A 19752-nucleotide genomic window follows, 5' to 3' on the forward strand; every position below is an offset into this window, starting at 1 on the left:
TTATCCTACTATGGTAGCCACCCTTGCTCTTCAAGGTATAAAGTTATCTTTGATGCATTTCGGTGTGGCACCTGATACTTTGATAACCCCTTATAACTCTGAACAGGTACGTATTTTAGCTGCTACTACTGATAATTGGGCTATACTTATATGTGCTTTCTCTGGCAAATTAGATAATCATTTGCCCAGAGATCCGTTATTGCATTTTGTTTCGCTACATCCTATTATATTTCCAAAGATTACCTCGCAATCACCTATTGTTGGTGCTTTAGATATCTATACTGATGGCTCTAAAACGGGTCTTGGAGCTTATGTTATTCAGGGACAACAACCAGTTACTGTACAATTTGAACCAAATACTGCTCAACTAGTAGAATGTCAAATTGTGTGTCATGTATTTGCACTTTTCAGTGAATCCTTTAATCTAATTTCTGATTCTCAATATGTAGTTAATGCTGTTAAAAATTTAGAAGTAGCAGGTCTTATTAAGGATACTAGTCCTGTTGCTGTACATTTATCACAGCTACAACGTTTAATTTGGTCTCGAACTAACCCATTTTTTATTCAACATATTAGAGCTCATTCTATGCTTTCTGGTCCCATGGCTGTTGGCAATGATCTTGCTGACAAAGCCACCAGAGCCTTTTTTTTATTCTCTTCCGATACATTGTCTAAGGCTCGTGATTTTCATAATTTGTATCATGTATCTTCTGCAGTATTACGCAAAAAATTTCATATCTCTCGGGCCATGGCACGTGACATTGTAGTTAACTGTCCTGCTTGCGTCCCTTTCTTACATTCTCCTCATGTTGGTATTAATCCCCGAGGACTACGTTCAGGAGAAATTTGGCAAATGGATGTTACTCATATCTCATCTTTTGGTAAATTGCAATATGTACATGTATCTATTGATACTTGTTCAGGTATTGTTCATGCTTCTCCCCTTGCTGGTGAACGTACTCACCATGTTATCACTCACTGTCTGGAGGCCTGGGCAGCTTGGGGTAAGCCCCGGGCATTGAAGACGGATAATGGCCCTGCTTATACTGCTAAAAGTTTTCGCCACTTTTGTGATGCTATGGGAGTAGTTCATACTACTGGCCTTCCTTATAATCCACAAGGGCAGGGCATTGTTGAACGAGCCCATCGTTCTCTTAAGGAATGCTTACAAAAACAAAAAAGGGGAATAGGCCAAGGCCACACCCCAAAGAATAAATTATCTCTAGTACTTTTTACTTTGAATTTTCTGACAATTGATGCTGCGGGTCTGACGGCAGCTGATCGTCATGTGACCCAATCCCCTCCTTGTTACGAAGATGCAAAATGGAAGGATGTACTTGAAAATGTCTGGAAAGGCCCGGATCCAGTTATAGCCAGATCCAGGGGAGCTGTTTGTGTTTTTCCACAGGGCCAAGCTGATCCTATCTGGGTGCCAGAGCGGTTGACTCGAATCGTGCGTCATGAGACAACAAGGAATGACAACCTCCGTATTACTACTGATGATCCTGAGCCTGTTCCTGCCGATGATGATAAAGGGAATTAAGATGCAGTTTTGGGCTGTGGCCAGAACATGGCCTGTCCCTATGCCAGTTCATTCATATTCTAGTGTCTTACCTACTCTATTTTCCACATCTTGCCAAGGGGAAATGCCTTGCATCAGGGATCCTATGCAAACACCAACAATTTATAATCAAACTTCTTTTCATCTGAATGGCACTTTGTGTTTTTTCCAGGGTAATAAGAACCTATCTCCCCCATGTATTGTATTACAAAAACAAAATCTTAGTGCTTGGCAGGACCCATTAGAAAAGTCTAAAGTTGATATGAGTATAATACTTGCAACTTTAACTCAGATTACTAAGAAAAAACAAAATGGGTCAGGAGAGGGAGGTAATGTTACAAATGTTAATATTACCACATTATTGATACAGAGTGAAGTGACTGTCCCTTCTAGACAGCCCAATCTTAAGATATATGCTAGTAATGTAAAAGGTGCTCCCTGGTGTGAACCTAATTATGCATTTCCTCCGATTTTTACTCCATGTCAGAGTTCAGATAAAATCCAGAAACAGATCTTACAGGGATTTCAAATGACCCCTCCATTAAGGCGTTACCAATTTAAAAGTAAAGGAGATGATACTCTTAGTAATAGTGCTGGTTGGCCCTGGTATAAATGGCTTCTGTCCAATGAGGCCGGTGCAATGGCAGATGTGTCAGCTTTAGCAGGATTATTGGGAACTAAACATGCATTATGGAATGTTTCAGCAGTTAGAGTTAATATAAATGATAAAATTTATATTAAAGACATAAATAAAAATCACCAATGGATTAATAGTAGCTTCAATCCAGCCTCAATTTGTGTACAAGCTCCATTCTTTTTTCTGACAGCAAATGTTAGCACTAACATCTCTTTGATAGATTGTAGAAATATCACATGTTGGCTTGCAGAGTGCTGGAATGCTAGAGTTAATCTAGCTTTAATAGTAAAATTACCTACTTTTGTCCCCATTCCAGTAGAGGCGGATCCAAATACCTTTCCTTTAGTAGGACTTATTCGTCATAAAAGAGATTTTGGTATTACTGCAGCAATCATTTCCGCCATCGTCATTTCAGCTGCAGCAGCAACTACTGCTGCTATTGCCATGACATCTCAGGCCCAAACTGTGGAAGTTGTTAATAATATAGTAGAAAAGACTTCTACAGCATTAGAAACACAAGAAGCAATTAATACACACCTTCTTGCTGGTATTCATCTAGTCAATCAAAGAGTAGATTTGGTGCAGAATCAAGTAGAGGAATTATATAAAAATAATACAACTTGGATGTGTGTCTCAGTATCAACATTTGTGTATTACTCCTTTGCAATTTAATTTTACTGCTTCTTTTAATCAGAGTCGCAAGCTAGCTGAATTTTTGGCAGGAAACTGGACGCGTGAAGGAGAGCAGCTATCTCGGAAGTTACTGTTCCAGATTGTACAGCTGAATGGAACTCATTTGGAGCCAATCTCTTTGGGAGATTTTACTTCTTGGTTATCTTCTGCATTTTCTTTCTTTAAGGAATGGGTGGGGGTGGCTATGTTTGGAGCAGCCCTTTTGTGTGGTATGGTGTTCTGTCTCTGGCTTATCTGTCGAATCAGACGACAACGTCACCAGGATAACATAAAGATTGTTCAGGCACTTATAGCTTTGGATCAAGGAGCATCTCCACAAGTGTGGCTGGCAAGCCTGCAAAATGGTTAGTTCCACCCTGCTTACTGTAAGGCCTTTGCACACCAAGTGACCTTGTTGTCATTGCACCTTGGAAGGCTTACATTCCTGCATGAGCAGCCTTTGCACCCTGAAGGGATTTTTCCATTGCACTCGGGAAGGTGCTGAAGCAGGCTTTTGGTCTTGGGCTCTACCCTTGATCGGACTGGCCATCATGAGGGCCGGTCCTGGATCGGGTATCCTGAGGTTCAAAACAATTTTAAAAGGGGGAACTGTGGGAAGCCATGCTGGCTTTATCAGGCTTTGCTGTGTCAGCTACTGTGGGAAGCCTTGCTGGCTTTATCAGGCTTTGCTGTGTCAGCTTGTTTACTGCTTTTGTATCCTAATTGTCTGTGCATGAGCACATGATGTTATCCTAACATGGCTGCTCACCTATCCCGATTGGGTGATGCATAGTCAGCTGATGAGACTTAAGCCAATCAGACGACACTGCACAATCATCTGACCACTAGTATATAAGCTTGGGGCTCTGTAGGGTCAGGGTCCTTCTCTCTTTCAGTCTGGAGCTCCCAATAAAGTGTGCTTGAGAAGAATCCTGTTGTTGTTGTTCTTCCTGCTGGCGGGAGGGGCGCAACAGAGAAGGATGGTGACAGACATGCCACCAGTGAAGATAGCACTCATGACATTCTGTGTGGAAGCAGGGGCTCCAGTGCAGATTGGACTCATGTTCATGTTTCATTCCACTAAAGAATTATTTCCATTGCAACTGTCTACAACCTCTGTAGGTGACTTAGTTTACATGTTACAGATAAATTAATTTGGCAGAGGAAATGTCTAAGCAATATAGTATCCAGGCTGCAGTATGGTTACTACTGGCTGCGTTTACCCAGGTTTAGGCTAAGAATTGGGAATAAAATGCACAACTGAAATAGGAACTATGTGAAATCTGGCCACAAAAGAAGCAACCTGAAGCCAAGTATTTTCCACCATCACAGCAGGAACGATGACCTGAAGCCTTTTAGGTAGTGGCTAGATCCCTCTCATCAAAGATTTCAGGTTTTAATGTGTCAGCTCATTTGAAAATGTTTCATTGAGGAGAGAATGTTTCTGGTGTTCCTGTGCCAATAGGAACTCCTAAGAAAGTGTCTTCTCAGGTTCAGTAATTAAGGCATTCTGAGACTGCTGCATCCATGGTCAAAAGGAGTCCAGCTCCTGCTTAAGTTGATGAGAGACTTCAGCACATGTTGCTGGATTCACAGACATTCAGAATGCAAGCATTTCAGAGTCAAGAATGTTTTCCCAAAATGTTTTAATAACTTGGACTTTCATTTTCAATTTTTCTATGACTTTTTAATTTCTTCCTTCACTGACACAAGTCACACAGAGCATGCTGTTTGGTATCCAAGTATCTGAATACATTCACAGCTTGTTTCTGGTTTCCATTTCTTTGTTTATTTTTTATTGGAGAGAGAGAGAGAAAGAGAGGGACAGAGAGAGAGAGAGAGAGAGAGGGAGAGAGAGAGAGAGAGAGAGAGAGAGAGAGAGAACTGGCATAACAAGGCCTCAGCTACTGCAATTGAACTCCAGACACATGTACCACTTAGTGAGCAAGTTTAATCTTGCATTTACCTTACATTTGTGCATCTGGCTTACATGGGATCTGTTGAGTTGTATATGGGTCCTTAGGCTTCTCAGGGAAACACTTTAACTGCTAAGCTGTCTCTCCATTCTAGTTCTCATTTCTCTAGTAGGCTGGCTGCCAGGCTCCAGAGATGGCTCAGCAGTTAAGTTGTGTACATGAAAAGCTTAACAATCTGGGTTTGATTCCCTAGTACCAATGTAAATCCAGATGCACAGGGTGGTACATGCATGTGGAGTCCATGCAGTGACTAGAGTTCCTGATTTTCTCTCTCTTTCTCTTTCTATCCTTGTAAATAAATAAATAAGTAACATATTGGATTTTCTTTTTATCCTCAATTGTCTCTCAAAATGAGCTGATTTCTTTTCTTTTCATTTCTTTTCTATTTTTTCTTGAAAGAAGGGATAGCTGGTTCTTATAATTTAATCCAGTCATCTATTTCACTTCTTTTCATTTGTGATTGATATTGATGCTTACGATTATTGTTTTGAGAGGGATGGTTATTTATATTTTTTTATTTTTCTGATTTATTTGATTATTGTTTGCTCTTTTTTTTTCCTCTCCTACAAAGAGTATGTCATTTATTATAAGGATGGTTTTCTAGGGAGATGATGCAATAGATAAAATACTTGTGGAATAATGTAAAGACCTAGGCTCAGATCTTCAGAACCCATGTAAAATCATACTCAGTGCACAAGCATTTGAAGTCCTGGTGTACCTATAGAAAAATGGGAGGTGGGAAAAAATTGTCAGTAATCCTGTGATGGCATAATATTCAGGTGTGAGGAAATCCTGTCAGGGTCCAAGGGTGGCATAATATTCAAGTGTGGGAAATTGACCTCCCCTTCCAGACTTTTGGATTTGGCAAGTGGTGAGAAGCCCCCCTGAATCTGTAGCCAGGTGGCTCTAGGAAACACACTAATTTCACAGCCCAGTCCAGAAACCCAGGGTAAGACTCAGGTGATTATACTCTGAGAGCTGGCCTGCAGAAGTCCTCTACCTACAGAGGAAATTAGTCATGTATGACAGCGTCAAATATAGCCCAAGCTGGCCTCAAACTTGCTACATATTTGAGCATCATCTTACAGTCCTAATACTTCTGTTTCTGCCTCCCAAGTACTGGGAGGACAGACATGCATGACTTCACCAGGTTTGAGAATCAAGGATCATGGAACCCAAAGTTTCTGCATGCTAGGAAAAGACTCTGCCCACTGAGACACAGTTCCAGCCATAAAGGGGAGGGACTTTTTCATCAGATCCAAGAAGTATTCCACACAGTGGATAATGGGTCTGAGTCATAGCCTGGAGTGAAAGCCACTAGTTCCCCAGAAGTAGGATGAGCAATGGCATGGAGTTAAAGATTCCAGAGTGTAAGGAATTCCATCATCATTCAATCAGCATTCCAAAATGTATATGAGAGGGAAAAAATTCCAACCCCTCCTTGATGGGGGTGTGAGTAGCTAGCATCAGGAAAAAGTTAGCTGACAGCTGGATGAAATACCTGAAGATAGAAAAGCAGAATAAAACAAGTCCAGAGTGAGCCACAACCACATACTCTGGTCACAGGGAAAATGAAATAGAGAAGTGAGAAACCACAGAGTCCTGCTCTATCAGAAGATGTGACCCCAAAAGCTGCAGAAGAAAGCAGTACAGATCCAAGATCTATCCTATCCCAGCAAATGAATGCTTCAGAGAAAAATATAAACTCAGTCTTCTTCTTCTCTCTCTCTCTCTCTCTCTCTCTCTCTCTTGCTCTTTTTCTTTTTTCCCCTGAGGTAGGGTCTCACTCTAGCCAAGGCTGACCATAAATTCACTTTGTAGTCTCAGGCTGGCTTGAACTCACAGGGATCTTCCTATCTCAGCCTCCTGAGTGCTGGGTCATAAAAATAGACTTGAAAATAGAAAGGTACTAGTTAAGGAAGAGGGTTTGTGAGTCAGTGGACATATAAAGGATATTGGGGTGAGTACAATGAAAATGTGTTATATGAAATTGTGAAAATTTAACCATTGAATAAAAGCATATCCAACTTTGTGGACCATTTTAGTCACCCTGCTCTTGTTCTCCTCAGCTTTGTCTTCCTCTGCTCTCCTTCTCCCAAGGTTGTCTTTCTGTGACAGTTTCTCTCACAGAGCGAAAGTTGGCCTATTGTCCCCCTGCTGCAGCCTCACAGGTGCTGCGACTGTAGTAACTTTACATGGGTATGTATGTATAGTATGCTTGCATGGGCGTATGCATGTTCAGGTGCATGGGGTACACACATGTGTACACATATACTTGGGTATATGTAGAGGCCATAGTTCAACATCATATGTTTTTTCTCAATCAAGCCCTACTTAGTTTTTGAAACAGGGTCTTTCACTGAACCTAGAGCTCACTTAGTTAGCTAGATAAGAGAAGACAGCAAGTCTCAGGGATCTTCCTGTCTCCACCTCCAAGGCCCTGGAATACAGGCATGTACCAGCACACCTGCTTTTTACCTGAGTTCAGGTGCACTGAATTCAGGCACTCAAGCTTACATGGCAAGTCCTGTACTGGCTGGACCGTCCCAGGAGTGTTTTAGGTTGTGTCATTGCATTTTTAAAATTTAATTTATTTTTTCATTTTTATAGTCCGTGAATACATTCAAGTTGGTACCATTGCTAGCCTCCTCCCTATCCTCCCCCCTTCACAGGGAGACTCTTTTTGGGGGTATATGGGTCGTTCATTATGGAGTTAGCCTTTCATTTCTGGTAGGAGGAAATGTCTCTGTGTGTCATGACCCAACGTGTGACTCTGACATTCTTTCCGCCCCCTCTTCTGCAAATTTCCCTGAGCCATGTTGGGTTCATATTAGGTCTGCTTCCCTGTTGAGATGTTGGGTGTCTCTGTGTCTCCAGATATCTGCTTTGGTAGGGGTTGATTGTTATCTGTGCCTTTCTCCTTCATCTTTGTTCTGGTTTCCAGTTCGCCAAGAAAACAGCATTCTTGCATGTTTCCCAAATTTTTCTTAGTTTCAGCTGAGGCTCTTTTGAGGTATGGTAAGGTGGTGCTCTCCTTTGGATCTGTGTCTATTTGAAAAAGAGAAGCAGATTCTCCAACGGAGAGTAAAGTTAGCACCAAGTGCATGTGTTAACCATTGTTTTTTAGTGATAGTTTAGTGGAGAGCAGGCTCATTTTTGGATATGGTTCTGACTTGTTTCCAGGATCCAGCTGTGGGTTCTGTTCCACTGAGCAGAACAGTTGGTTTCCCACCATGGCTGTGCACCTCTATTGCACCTGTATGAGCATCACGTCAGGTTGTTTGCTACTAAGTAAGTTAGATCATGCGTTGCTTGGGCAGATATTAGTCATTATCCCTCAGTCACTCATGGTGGTGCATGCCTTTAATTACAGCACTTGGGAGGCAGAGATAGGAGAATTGCTGTGAATACAGGTCCACCCTGAGACTACATAGTGAATTCCAAGTCATCCAGGGCAAGAGAGAAATCTTATCTTGAAGCACACATGCACACACACACACACACACACACACACACACACACACACACACACACCAGATCCAAAGGGGACATCTACTAAGCCTCCTTTTTCTGATGGGAGCATTGCCTTTTGGAATGAACTTTGTATTGTCTTAGAAAGCATAGTAAGCTGAAATCTAACAACGTTCATTTTAAGTGTCCCTTGACACAGTAACTTCATTTTCAGGAATTTATCCTTTCAGAAATCCTTAAAAATGATGCGAGAATCTTTCCCAACTGTGACATTTTAAGATAATATTTGATAGTACTAAGTTAACCAGCCAATTGGATAAATAAATGAAGATGAAATCCAATCACATGGTTGAAGACTCATATATGTTAACATGCAAAACTATGCCTACATCAAGGAACAAAGAAACGACCCTGAGCTCTGCTGTTAAGAAAATGACAGAATTGCCAGATAGCTACAGGGCTAGGTGGAATCTCAGTGGCAGATTATTTGCCTAAAATATATAAGGCCTTGTGTTAGATCCCAACTCAGAGTTGCTATGACCAAGTCAGCCCATGCATCCATCATAGCATGAGTGTGTGAAAAAAACTAGTTATATACATACCAAGAAATTGTATTCAGCCTTAAATCACATTGAAATTATGAAACCTATTTCTAAATAGATGAAAAAGAACCTCAGGGTGAAAAAATTAAAGTTTTAATAACACAGATAGCAGGTTTTCTATAATTGGCAGGATCTGGATTCTTCTTTTATATACTCCTGATATAAATGTCAGAAAAGAATACTTGGGAGAGGAAGTAGAATAGACAGAGTAGGAAAAGAGTGACATGGAGGGAATATAAAAAGAACAACATCACATTATCTTGTAGTGAGAACACACTCAAACAAACTTACATGTAAAACTTATGATTTTTATCCATGGAAGGGACATTTGGAGTTATGATGGGAACCAGTGGATAGAGAGCACAGGTGTAAATGTGGTTAATGTACAATGTGAAACACAATTTTATATATGTATGAAAATACCCTTGGTTTTTGCATTCTCACTAATAAAAGAAGAAAAGTGCACACATGTTCTGGGCATTATCCTATATATATTTTCTATCATGAAGGATTAAATTCTCCCCCCCTCTATAAGTGATTCCCCATTTTTGTATTTCTGCATCTGCCTCTTAATTCTCTCCAAACACTATTCCATACCTTTAAATATATGTGTGTCATCCAGAGAAGCACAAACAATGGAGGAAGTTAATGTTTCAGATGAATAAAGGCATCACCAGAAGATATTTGTCCATGGGGATTGAGCAGCAGGGAGGGAGTCATGGTGTGGGAATCCATGTGAAGCTTAGTATCTGTGTTTACACTGATGGACTGACCAGAGTTCAGTGGAATTTCATGAATATTAGTAATCGAATCATTGGAAAGCATACGCAGTTGTTGTGATTCTGCCCATGTGATTGGTACTTATCAGGGCATGGTTGACATAGGGATTGTGAGTTCTGTGGGTGGCTGTACACTGGCACATGCAGGCCCCTCCCTGTGATTGGCAAGTGACTATGTAGGGCCCATGGTTCTGCCTGAGCTCTGACTGTGATAGACCCTTTCTGGTGCTTTCAACTCACTTGTTACTTGGAACTCACATTATTTCAACTGTTCTTTAAACAAATTAGCATTGGCACACACCTGGGGAAAGATTTCATCAGAAGAACTCACGCAGAGCAGGCATCTATGTACGTGAGTGAGGTCATGGCTCCTGAGGCAGAAGAGGATCTTCACAACATGTTTTTCAGCCTCTGTTTGTCACTGCGATGGGGACCTCAGATGCAGATTCCAGGACAGAGCGTCTCCTATTCCTCTAGAGATTAGAGAACAGGCTGTGTGGAAAGTCACGTGGGAAGTTGAGTGGCCTTTCCATTCAGACACAGAGATAAATGCACCATGCACATGCACATCCAATGTCTGATGAATATCTGGTGACAGCACAGGAACTATTTCTGCTCATGCTTATCTCTTGACAGACATGGAGAAGAGGTTCACCCTGGTTTTTTTCTTCTTGCTCTTGAACTTTCCACACCTACTTGGCAGTTTCACTGGAAGCAAGTGCTTTTGGAGAACAAATCCCAAAAAACACCTTGTTCAACATTTGCAGAATGACTGTATTTTTGAACTTTTTTTACAGAAAGAACATATACCAAAAGGATTTTTCATGTATCTCCTTAATGAAAAGTAAGTTTCTGTCTAGTTGCTTCATTTTCTGTTTATTATCATCATCTGTTGTTGCATAAATTGTATGTGGCTGGTTGCTGAACACTGTAGGTCTTTGTCATTTTACTGCCAACCCCATCCATAAAACAAGACCAAAAATTATTTTGGTCTTCTACTGAACATTGTTTTCACATCTTTTAAAAAAAAGTTATTTATTTGTTTGAGAGCGACAGACACAGAGAGAAAGACAGATAGAGGGAGAGAGAAAATGGGTGCTCCAGGGCTTCCAGCCTCTGCAAACGAACTCCAGACGTGTGCGCCCCCTTGTGCATCTGGCTAGTGGGACCTGGGGAACCGAGTCTCGAACTGGGGTCCTTAGGCTTCACAGGCAAGCGCTTAACTGCTAAGCTATCTCTCCAGCCCTGTTTTCACATTTTATTTATTTATTTATTTATTTATTTATTTATTTATTTATTTATTTATTTATTTATTTATTTATTTATTTGATAGCGACAGACACAGAGAGAAAGACAGATAGAGGGAGACAGAGAGAATGGGCGCGCCAGGGCTTCCAGCCTCTGCAAACGAACTCCAGACGCGTGCGCCCCCTTGTGCATCTGGCTAACGTGGGACCTGGGGAATTGAGCCTCCAACCGGGGTCCTTAGGTTTCACAGGCAAGCGCTTAACCGCTAAGCCATCTCTCCAGCCCTGTTTTCACATTTTAATGAGCCACAGTGTTCTGTGTTTCTTTCTACACCTCACCTAACAAGGTAGGAGTGGACAGAGACAGTTCTCTCTGCCTGGCTCCCTCACAGGTCTCCTTCTCTCGCCACCCCCATGGCATGTGCTCAGTGATCTCAGAAACAGTTTTAGTGACTGACTTCAGTGCTGAGCTACCACAGCAAAGTGTCCCTTTGTGTCTGCAGTGTTTCTTCACAGTTACTTCCTAAATCCTTGGAAGGGTCACTTACCTCTGTGCTACACTTGACAGGGAAAACCATTCACATAAATACTTACTGACTCCTTAGAATGATGTGGCAGCATCACATAATGACATGTGTGCTCTCTGACCTATGGATGTAACATTGAGTATGGGTACAAGACAGCTGCCCACTGCGAGACTTTATGCTCTGTGATGTGAAACTGCATCACTGTGACATATGCACAGCCAATAATTTGGACTATATGGATGTCAAATATTTGCTAAACATTCTACTTAATGAAAGAAACCATCACATAGTCAATTGTGAATCTGTGCCTGCCCTTCTGGCATAAATGGGAAGTCACTGAAAGCACTGAATGCAGTCGTCCTGGTCAAATCCTAAAGCAGCAGTGACTTCAGGTGCAGGCCACTAACATTTGAAAGCAGGGATGTGTTTTTCACAAGGGATTATTTTTGCCACTATGGAATACATATGTATCTTACATATGGTACAGAATTTTGTCCCCTCCTTTGTATTTTTAGAGATACATACCATCTATACCTCTCATCTCCTCTTTTGTTAAGAGAGAGAGAGAGAGAGAGAGAGAGAGAGAGAGAGAGAGGGAGAGGGAGACTGGGCACCACCCAGGGCCTCCAGTCACTGCTAACAAACTCCAGATGCATGTGCTCCCTTTTGCATCTGGTTTATGTAGGTTCTGGAGATTCAAACTGGAATCCTTTGGTCTTGCAGGCAAATGCCTTAAATGCGAAGGCACTTATCCAGACCTCTCTTTTTTTCTTCCAGTAATCTTTTAAACTGTATTTGCAATCTGTGGCTAATGTGCACGGTGATGCTAATGGTGCTGCAAAATGTTTTGTGATGTCAGGGGTGCAGAATCTGACCTTTCACTACTGGATGCTCTTGCTTCCATTCTCTTGTCATTTCCATCAATAGTCTCATTGTTGATACTTAATCACATTGCTGATAAAACTAGGTGTAAACTGGTTAGATCTGCTACAGACAATTCTACTGTTTCAATGAAGATTATGCACTACAGTTTGTATATGACTGGAAATTGCAAATTAAGAAAAAAAGCAGTTTTCAATTCTTATGTCTCATAATAACTATTTATATTTAACAGAGGAGTAACGAGAGTTTCTGATGTGATGAGGATTTGTAGGGATAAATGGTTTGGGTGATCAAACAACCATTACTGGATTTAATAGAAATTGGAACACGGGGATATTGAGTCGTCAGTCATCTATATTAGTTAGATTGTCAGTAAGATTCATAGCAAAATTTAAAGGGGAAATAAACACAAAATTCTAAGTGATGGACCTAGTTGAAAAAGAAATTAGGCAATGCTTCAGAATTTGAACAAAGTGCATATCGTGAGTTTTGAATATAGCAGAGTAATTTGTTTGACCCAACAGCCCTATAACACTGGATGTTGGATAGAGATATTTTATGTGTTTATTAGCAATAACATTCCGGTACCTCCAAATCCTCTCCTGCTCTCACTTTCATCTGAGAGACCTATGTGCCTCAGCAACTGCTTCTCTCCAGACGTGTGCCTTGGGGATGTTCTTTATGACTGAAAAGAACATAGTTACAATTATACTAGCTTTGCACATTCAGGTGACACATTCTCTTAGCACTGGACTATAAGGATCTCATGGCTTGTTTAAATCACCCTAAATTCATACTTAATAAGAGGAACTCTAAGACAAAGAAAGCATTTTCATGCATTAATTCCTTTCAGAAGTTCTTTGTTAAGTGAATAGCCAGTTATACTTGTTTGCTTCTTTCCCATCTCTGTGGGTCACACAGCCCCTCACATGCTCCATGTGCTTGGAAAGTGAACAAACCCCTTTCCTGTTCTCCCTCCTGCTATTTCACTGCACATCTAATTGTCAAGATTCCAGAAATGAGTAAATATCATAGTGGTGGAAATATTACCCTGTTTTGATTTTAAGGGATTTCAATTGCCTTGGCAATGGCCTGTAATGTTTTGGGGGCATCAGTGACCTCCCTGTCCAAGAACTCACTGGAAGGTATACCATCCCTGTCATTGAGATTCTTCTAGTAACAATTTATGGCTTCTGAGTGTTCCATCATCCAAAAAAAGTAGGATTTTATATGACTTATTTATATCCTCTTAGATTTTGATTAGCCCTCCCTCCACCTTTCCTTTACTGACTCTCTTCCTCTGACCTCAGGCATTTTCACCCCCATTAATCTGTTCTACTTACATATATACAATACGATCCTATTAAGTCCCTCCTCCCAGTCTATTCCTTCTATATCCCCTTTCTAGCTTACTGTACTCTTTTACTGAGTTTTCATCCTACTCACATAGAATTGCAATCATTTGTAGATGCGATCCACATATGAGAGAGACCATGTGATATTTGGCTGTCTGTGCCTAGGTTACCTCAAATAAGTTGACTGCACAAATTATAACAAAAGTCTAACTAGCATGTCTACCATGTAACCTAACTTACTTTCATATACATGTTATTGTGGGCCCCTGGGTCCTCCTGGGCTGGCTGCAGTTCCCACCAAGGCATCCAGGCAACTGAGGTTAGCCTGGTAAAGAATTGCTTTTGGGAGACAGTTTCTGTGAATAGCTCAGTTTAATCAATAGAGAAGCGGGTTTATAAGGAGTTGAGGGTCCTAAGGGGACTGGAAGTACCAGGCTTGCTTGCTGATGCCTAATTAGCATATGGGGATATACATTCCAGCACGTAAGCAGTGGTCAGGCATAGGGGATGGGATGTGCAAAGGTGGCTGGCTGATACCATATAAGGAGTTTCCTAGCACCTTGCCAAAGGTCACAGGGCAAATCCTAAATTCAGGTGTGCAGGGTTTGGAGAGGGCGTGTCCTCCTGTAGCCTGGGATTCCTTAGCCTTTCCTGGCAGCCTAGGCCCATCTACTGAATGCTCCAGTCTATGTCTGGCACTGCCCAGCCTGTTACTATTCTCTGTTCAGACACGTACGTGATTTTGAATAACTATCCTCCTCCCGCTGCCCTGATCCATCTCACTTCTGACTTCTTTTCTATAGCTACTACCCAGTCTTCACAATTAGACTTTTGTGAACCTGAAGCTCTGCTACCTTTCCTATCTATGATCCCTTAGATGCTGATGTTTTAATTGCCTTAATTTTAGAAAATAATGTTGGCCAAATGTCCTCCCATAATACTAATATCCCATGACAAATAATGCTCAATTTTATTAACTTAATTATGTATTTTAATGAACTATTTTGTCATAGAGCGATGATGATAGGTAGATATTGATTGATAGATGATAGATGTAGCATGTAGATTTATGATATTATTTACTATTCTAATAGATTATGTATGTTGACCCTGTTCACATTATAATTGGGATTAAGGTAACAAGCTCTAGGAAACATCATTAATGTAAAGAACAGCTTCTCCTCTATGATTTTTTTTTTTTTTAAGAGTGTATGGATGTGGCACAGAGAGAAAGGGAGAGATTGAGGTAAGGACACACCAGGACCTCCAGCCACTGTAAACAAATTCCAGATACATGTGGTACCTTGTCTAACTGACTTCTGTGGATACTGTGGAAACAAATCTAGGTCCTCAGACTTTTCAGGCAAGCATCTTGCCTGTTTAGACTTCTCCCCAGCCCCAGATTGTCTTTTGAGAAAAAGTTTCTAATAATGGACTAAAAAATGTTCATCTTTATATCTATCCTGTGCTGCTTTGTACATAGAAAATCTTTGCTTCAGATCTCCATAGAAATTATCTTTAAAAATTTGTATAATTTCTTGGTATTTTCTATTTGTATTTCTTTATGAAGCAATAATATTATTCAATGCACATTGAATGATAAAATGAAGTAATTTAACCTAATTTCTGTGGATTTATCAATTCATTGTCATATATGTTTAGTTATTATTACTATGATGTCTATGATGAATATAGACAATCAGGTTACTGCAATATTTTCAGCCATGCCTTTCAATGGATTGTTCTGTTCAAACCCTAGTGGACTTCTGCTCCAAGTGTCTGCCTTGATTATTTTGTGAAACCTATTAAATACTCCATTATTTTATGTGTATACATACACATTGTGTGATCTTTGGGGGCTCATTTGTGGGAGGAATTAGGAAGGATTTGAAACCTCGCTCTAAGTGATACTTGAAGTGTTGAATAGGTTTCATGGACAATTCTTAACAGAGGTGAAAGACCTGAATGCAGTGAGAACTATGAAGTGTGAGGATTGGCTCGTGAGGGGAAGAAGGAGCTTGGTAGGTACTGGGTTAGAAGCAGTATGTATGAGATGCTTGCAGAATTCTGATTGCCGATGTCCTGAGAACTTATGCAAGGTCGTGTTGCATACAAATGGACTGGTGTGAGTGTGTGGGTGTGGCACAGAAAGAAATAAAAGCTTAGGGCTAAAGAGAGCAGCTCAGTTCAGCTCCAAATGTGTGAAAGATCATAGCAATTGGCACAAGTCCAGCTGTTCTGCACTGGGACAGCAAGAGAAATACTGACTCCTTTAAAAGTAAAAGGCCTGAAGTCTGAAAGAATGTCCTGCTATTCAAGGTTGGCTTTATTCTCTCCTGCATTAACAAAATTGGCAGCCTATTTAGTACTTTGTTATGCAGTATAACAATTGAAAGAAAGGATTTTTTGATTTGCAGCATGGTTTTTGGTGTTTTTTATTTCTTTCTTTCTTTCTCTCTTTTCTCTTTCTTTCTTTCTTTCTTTCTTTCTTTCTTTCTTTCTTTCTTTCTTTCTTTCTTTCTTTCTTTCTTTTTTTTGAGGTGGGGGAAATACCATGAGTAATGTGATGATGAATTATTGCAAGTCCCTGCAAGGAGGTCCAAAGGATCCATGAGGATGAACCTTGGGTTGCACTAGAGACCCAGTGGAGTTGCCAGATATATGAGATGGTTGCTAAAGAGAACTGCTGGTTTGGGATAGTATTTCCCAGTTTGTGAGCAGCCAATCTGGAGGGGCAGAAGTAGAAACTCCAGATTTTAGAGTTGTTGGACATGAAGGAACAAAATTTGATGTTTGCACTGTTTCTGTTAAATCTTGTATTTGTTAAATCTTTCTTTCCTTTTCTATGCCTAATAACTTTACAATTTTAATGTTTATTCTGTACCATTATTTTACTTAATTTTTACTTTTACGTTTTTCCATTAAAAGGCCATGCACTATGGGAATGTTTGTTCAGTGTTAGGATTGATGAAACCTATGGGGACTTTTAAGCCTAACTAAATGCATTGCATTTTATATGGATGAATAGCAGTTTATGGGGGCCCAGGGTGAAGTGTAGTGATTTGAATTAGTTTTCCCCCATAAACTCATGTTTTGGTATACTTAAACCCCGGATAATGGAAACTTGGGATAGAACCTTACAGAAGGAGGAGTGTTACTGGGGGTGGACCTCTATTGTTTATTAGCACTGGCTTACCTGTGTTAGTTTGGCAGCCCATTCCCATAGCACAAGACCTGTCATCTTGGAGTTTCCCCTCTAGTTTGTTTGCCAAAATAAACCTTTTCATCCCACAAGCTTGTTTTGGTTGGGTGATTTGTGACAGCAATGTGAAGGTAACTGCATCACACTGCATAACATAATAATCTTCAAGTCCACTCATTGTTTACTGAATTCTATCATTGTGTTCTTCATGCTGGATGAACCAATCTTCTTTGTTTGCATGTACCCCACATTCCACGTCTGCTTGCCTGTGTGTGAACATTTACTGATTCCATAATGCAGCTGCTGACCAAAGTGCTGACAGGAATTGACCATCAGGTGAAGCTATCCTGGGTTGACTTAGATCCCTTCAGCTATGTGTTCAGGTAGGTAGAGCTGGATACTGTAGGAGTTTTAGATGTTATGGATCATTGTGCATAACCACTTTATAGACCTTTATATCACCATTAGAACAATAGTGGTAGATCAATAATGATACTGATATTGATAGAGGCTTATATACCCAGCAGGAAAATGTCAGAGTTTTCTCCTAGTTACTTACCAGTCTTTCTTGTACTTTGCTTGTGTGTGCAATGATTATTTGACCGGTTTACATGAAGTTCAGTGAACATTTGTTTAATATTGTCCTGATGGTTAAGTATAATGGATGTTTGCTCTATAATTACAGGACATATATAACTCTTCTCCTACTCAGACTGGTCAATTTTCCCACTTATTATTTGTTTCACTCATATATTTGTGTTTTATTGTTGCACTTTAATACATTTTATGTATGAAGTCTTTCCCATGAATTGCTGTAATTATTTTTCTAGAAGGGCCACCATTTGTGTGGTTTGTTTCCTGTGCTGTGTGAAAGGTTGTGCTTTTTCATGCAATCTCACTTATCAAACCTTGCTAGCTTCCTGGAATTCTTAGAATATTTTCCTGGGGGTCCCAAGACTATGCCTGTATGTTGAAGTGATTCTCATGGTTTAATACTAGCAAGAATCATTTGCCTCATGTCAAGGTGCCTGATTCTTTTTGAAGTAATGTTTGTACCAAATGTGGTCTAGAGGTGTTACTCCATGCCTCACCATGTGAATATTCCTTTTCCCTAGGTTCATTTAAACTAAAACTTCTCCAATATATTTTTTGATGACCTATGTCGAATTTAAGTGTATGTAATAGCATGGTTCATATTGTGGTATTTCCATTAAATCACATTGGTGTCCTTGTATAATTCTGTGAGACTCTCTTATGTTTTTAGCATGGCTCTGTAGTGTGTTGTGAAATCTGTTACCATGAAATCTGCATTATGCTTCCTGCTCAGGAACTCTAAGCATTGGGGGAGAGTCTATGAAAACAGATACATTTTAACATTTTTATTTCCATTATAAATTTCATGATCCAATGTTGTAAATTTTGCTTTAAATAAAAGAGTTTTTTAAGAACTTTCTGGGAGACCTAGGATGGTCATTGATCTACATAAGAACAAGAATTAGTATGTTTTTCCTAAAATATTTTACATGCTATTTTTCAACATTTTTTAGGTTTGGTCTGTGATACAAACTATCTCAGACTCATTCACGTGTTGTTTACTCCTGTCTTGAAGGTTACAAGGTCACACTCTTCCTTTTGTTTATGCTTCAGCACATCTGCTGCACAGGTATTTTCTCCCAGATCAGGTAAAGAAATTGTTTGCATACATTTCTGCCACAATGGTTACATCTTTAACCATTGCAGCTATTTGTTTTTAAAGGCAATCAGTTATACGAAGAATTATTAGTTACACCTAGTTATTTCATTTGTATATTTAATAGGAATTTTTATATGCATTTTAACAAATTATGTTTCATGTTCCTCCTGCTTATCTGTTGAGTTTCCACATCAAAATTTCACTAGCTAAGCAAGATGAATCTCTCTCATGGTAGCTTCAATAACACTTTATTGTACTTTTTTATAATACTTGTTTGGTGAATGAGCAGACATTGTAGCTTCGTTGTATATAGTTTTTGAACATTAGAGTAGGGCTGTAGTTTAACTGTGTCATTTTCTAATAGCCTGTGTGGTGAGTGACTGTCACATGTGGGAAGATTGTGAGATTATGAAGTGATTCACTAAGGGATATTTCAAACACAGGCAGTGAGCTCCTCACATAGATTGTAGAATCTCAATGTTTCTGCCATTTTTGTAATATCCCTGTAATGACATGAGTGTTTGGTATACCACTTCCATATGATTCACTGGGGTTCCACAGGTAGAAAAGCACTAAATACCCAAACCTCAAATAATGGTTTGAAATTTCCTAGATTCTGAGGCAAACAGAAACTTTACTTTTTTTTATTTTTCTCAAATTTTTATTAACAACATCCATGATTAAAAAATTATCCCATGGGCTGGAGAGATGGCTTAGCGGTTAAGCGCTTGCCCATGAAGCTTAAGGACCCCGGTTCAAGGCTCGTTTCCCAAGGTCCCACGTCAGCCAGATACACAAGGGGTGCACGCGTCTGGAGTTCGTTTGCGGAGGCTGGAAGCCATGGTGCGTCCATTTTCTCTCTCTCCCTCTATCTGTCTTTCTCTCTGTGTCTGTTGGTCTGTAGCTCTCAAATTGAAAAATGAAAAAATTATCCCATGTTAATATCCTCCCTTCCCCCACTTTTCCCTTTGATATTCCATTCTACATCATGTCCCCTCCCCATTTCAATGTCTCTGTTTTATTTTGATGTCGTGATCTTTCCCTCCTCTTATGATGGTCTTGTGTAGGTAGTGTCAGGCACTAGGAGGTCATGGATATCCAGGCCATCTTATGTCTGGAGGAGCACATTGTGAAGAGTCCAACCCTTC

The 19752-nt window shown here is 40.1% G+C and overlaps 1 protein-coding gene across 1 annotated transcript in view; it reads left to right on the plus strand.

The window, feature by feature from the left end:
• Positions 1–17205: 17205 nt before the first annotated feature.
• The window catches only part of LOC101615524 (vomeronasal type-2 receptor 116-like), a 33765-nt gene continuing 31218 nt past the window's right edge, over positions 17206–19752 (plus strand). Inside the window, exons 1-2 of the mRNA XM_045134733.1 lie at positions 17206–17294; positions 18521–18593. Coding sequence (XP_044990668.1) covers positions 17206–17294; positions 18521–18593 — 162 coding nt within the window. The remainder of the gene's footprint in view (positions 17295–18520; positions 18594–19752) is intronic.

Source organism: Jaculus jaculus, chromosome 15, assembly GCF_020740685.1.
Source record: "Jaculus jaculus isolate mJacJac1 chromosome 15, mJacJac1.mat.Y.cur, whole genome shotgun sequence".
Taxonomy (NCBI): domain Eukaryota; kingdom Metazoa; phylum Chordata; class Mammalia; order Rodentia; family Dipodidae; genus Jaculus; species Jaculus jaculus.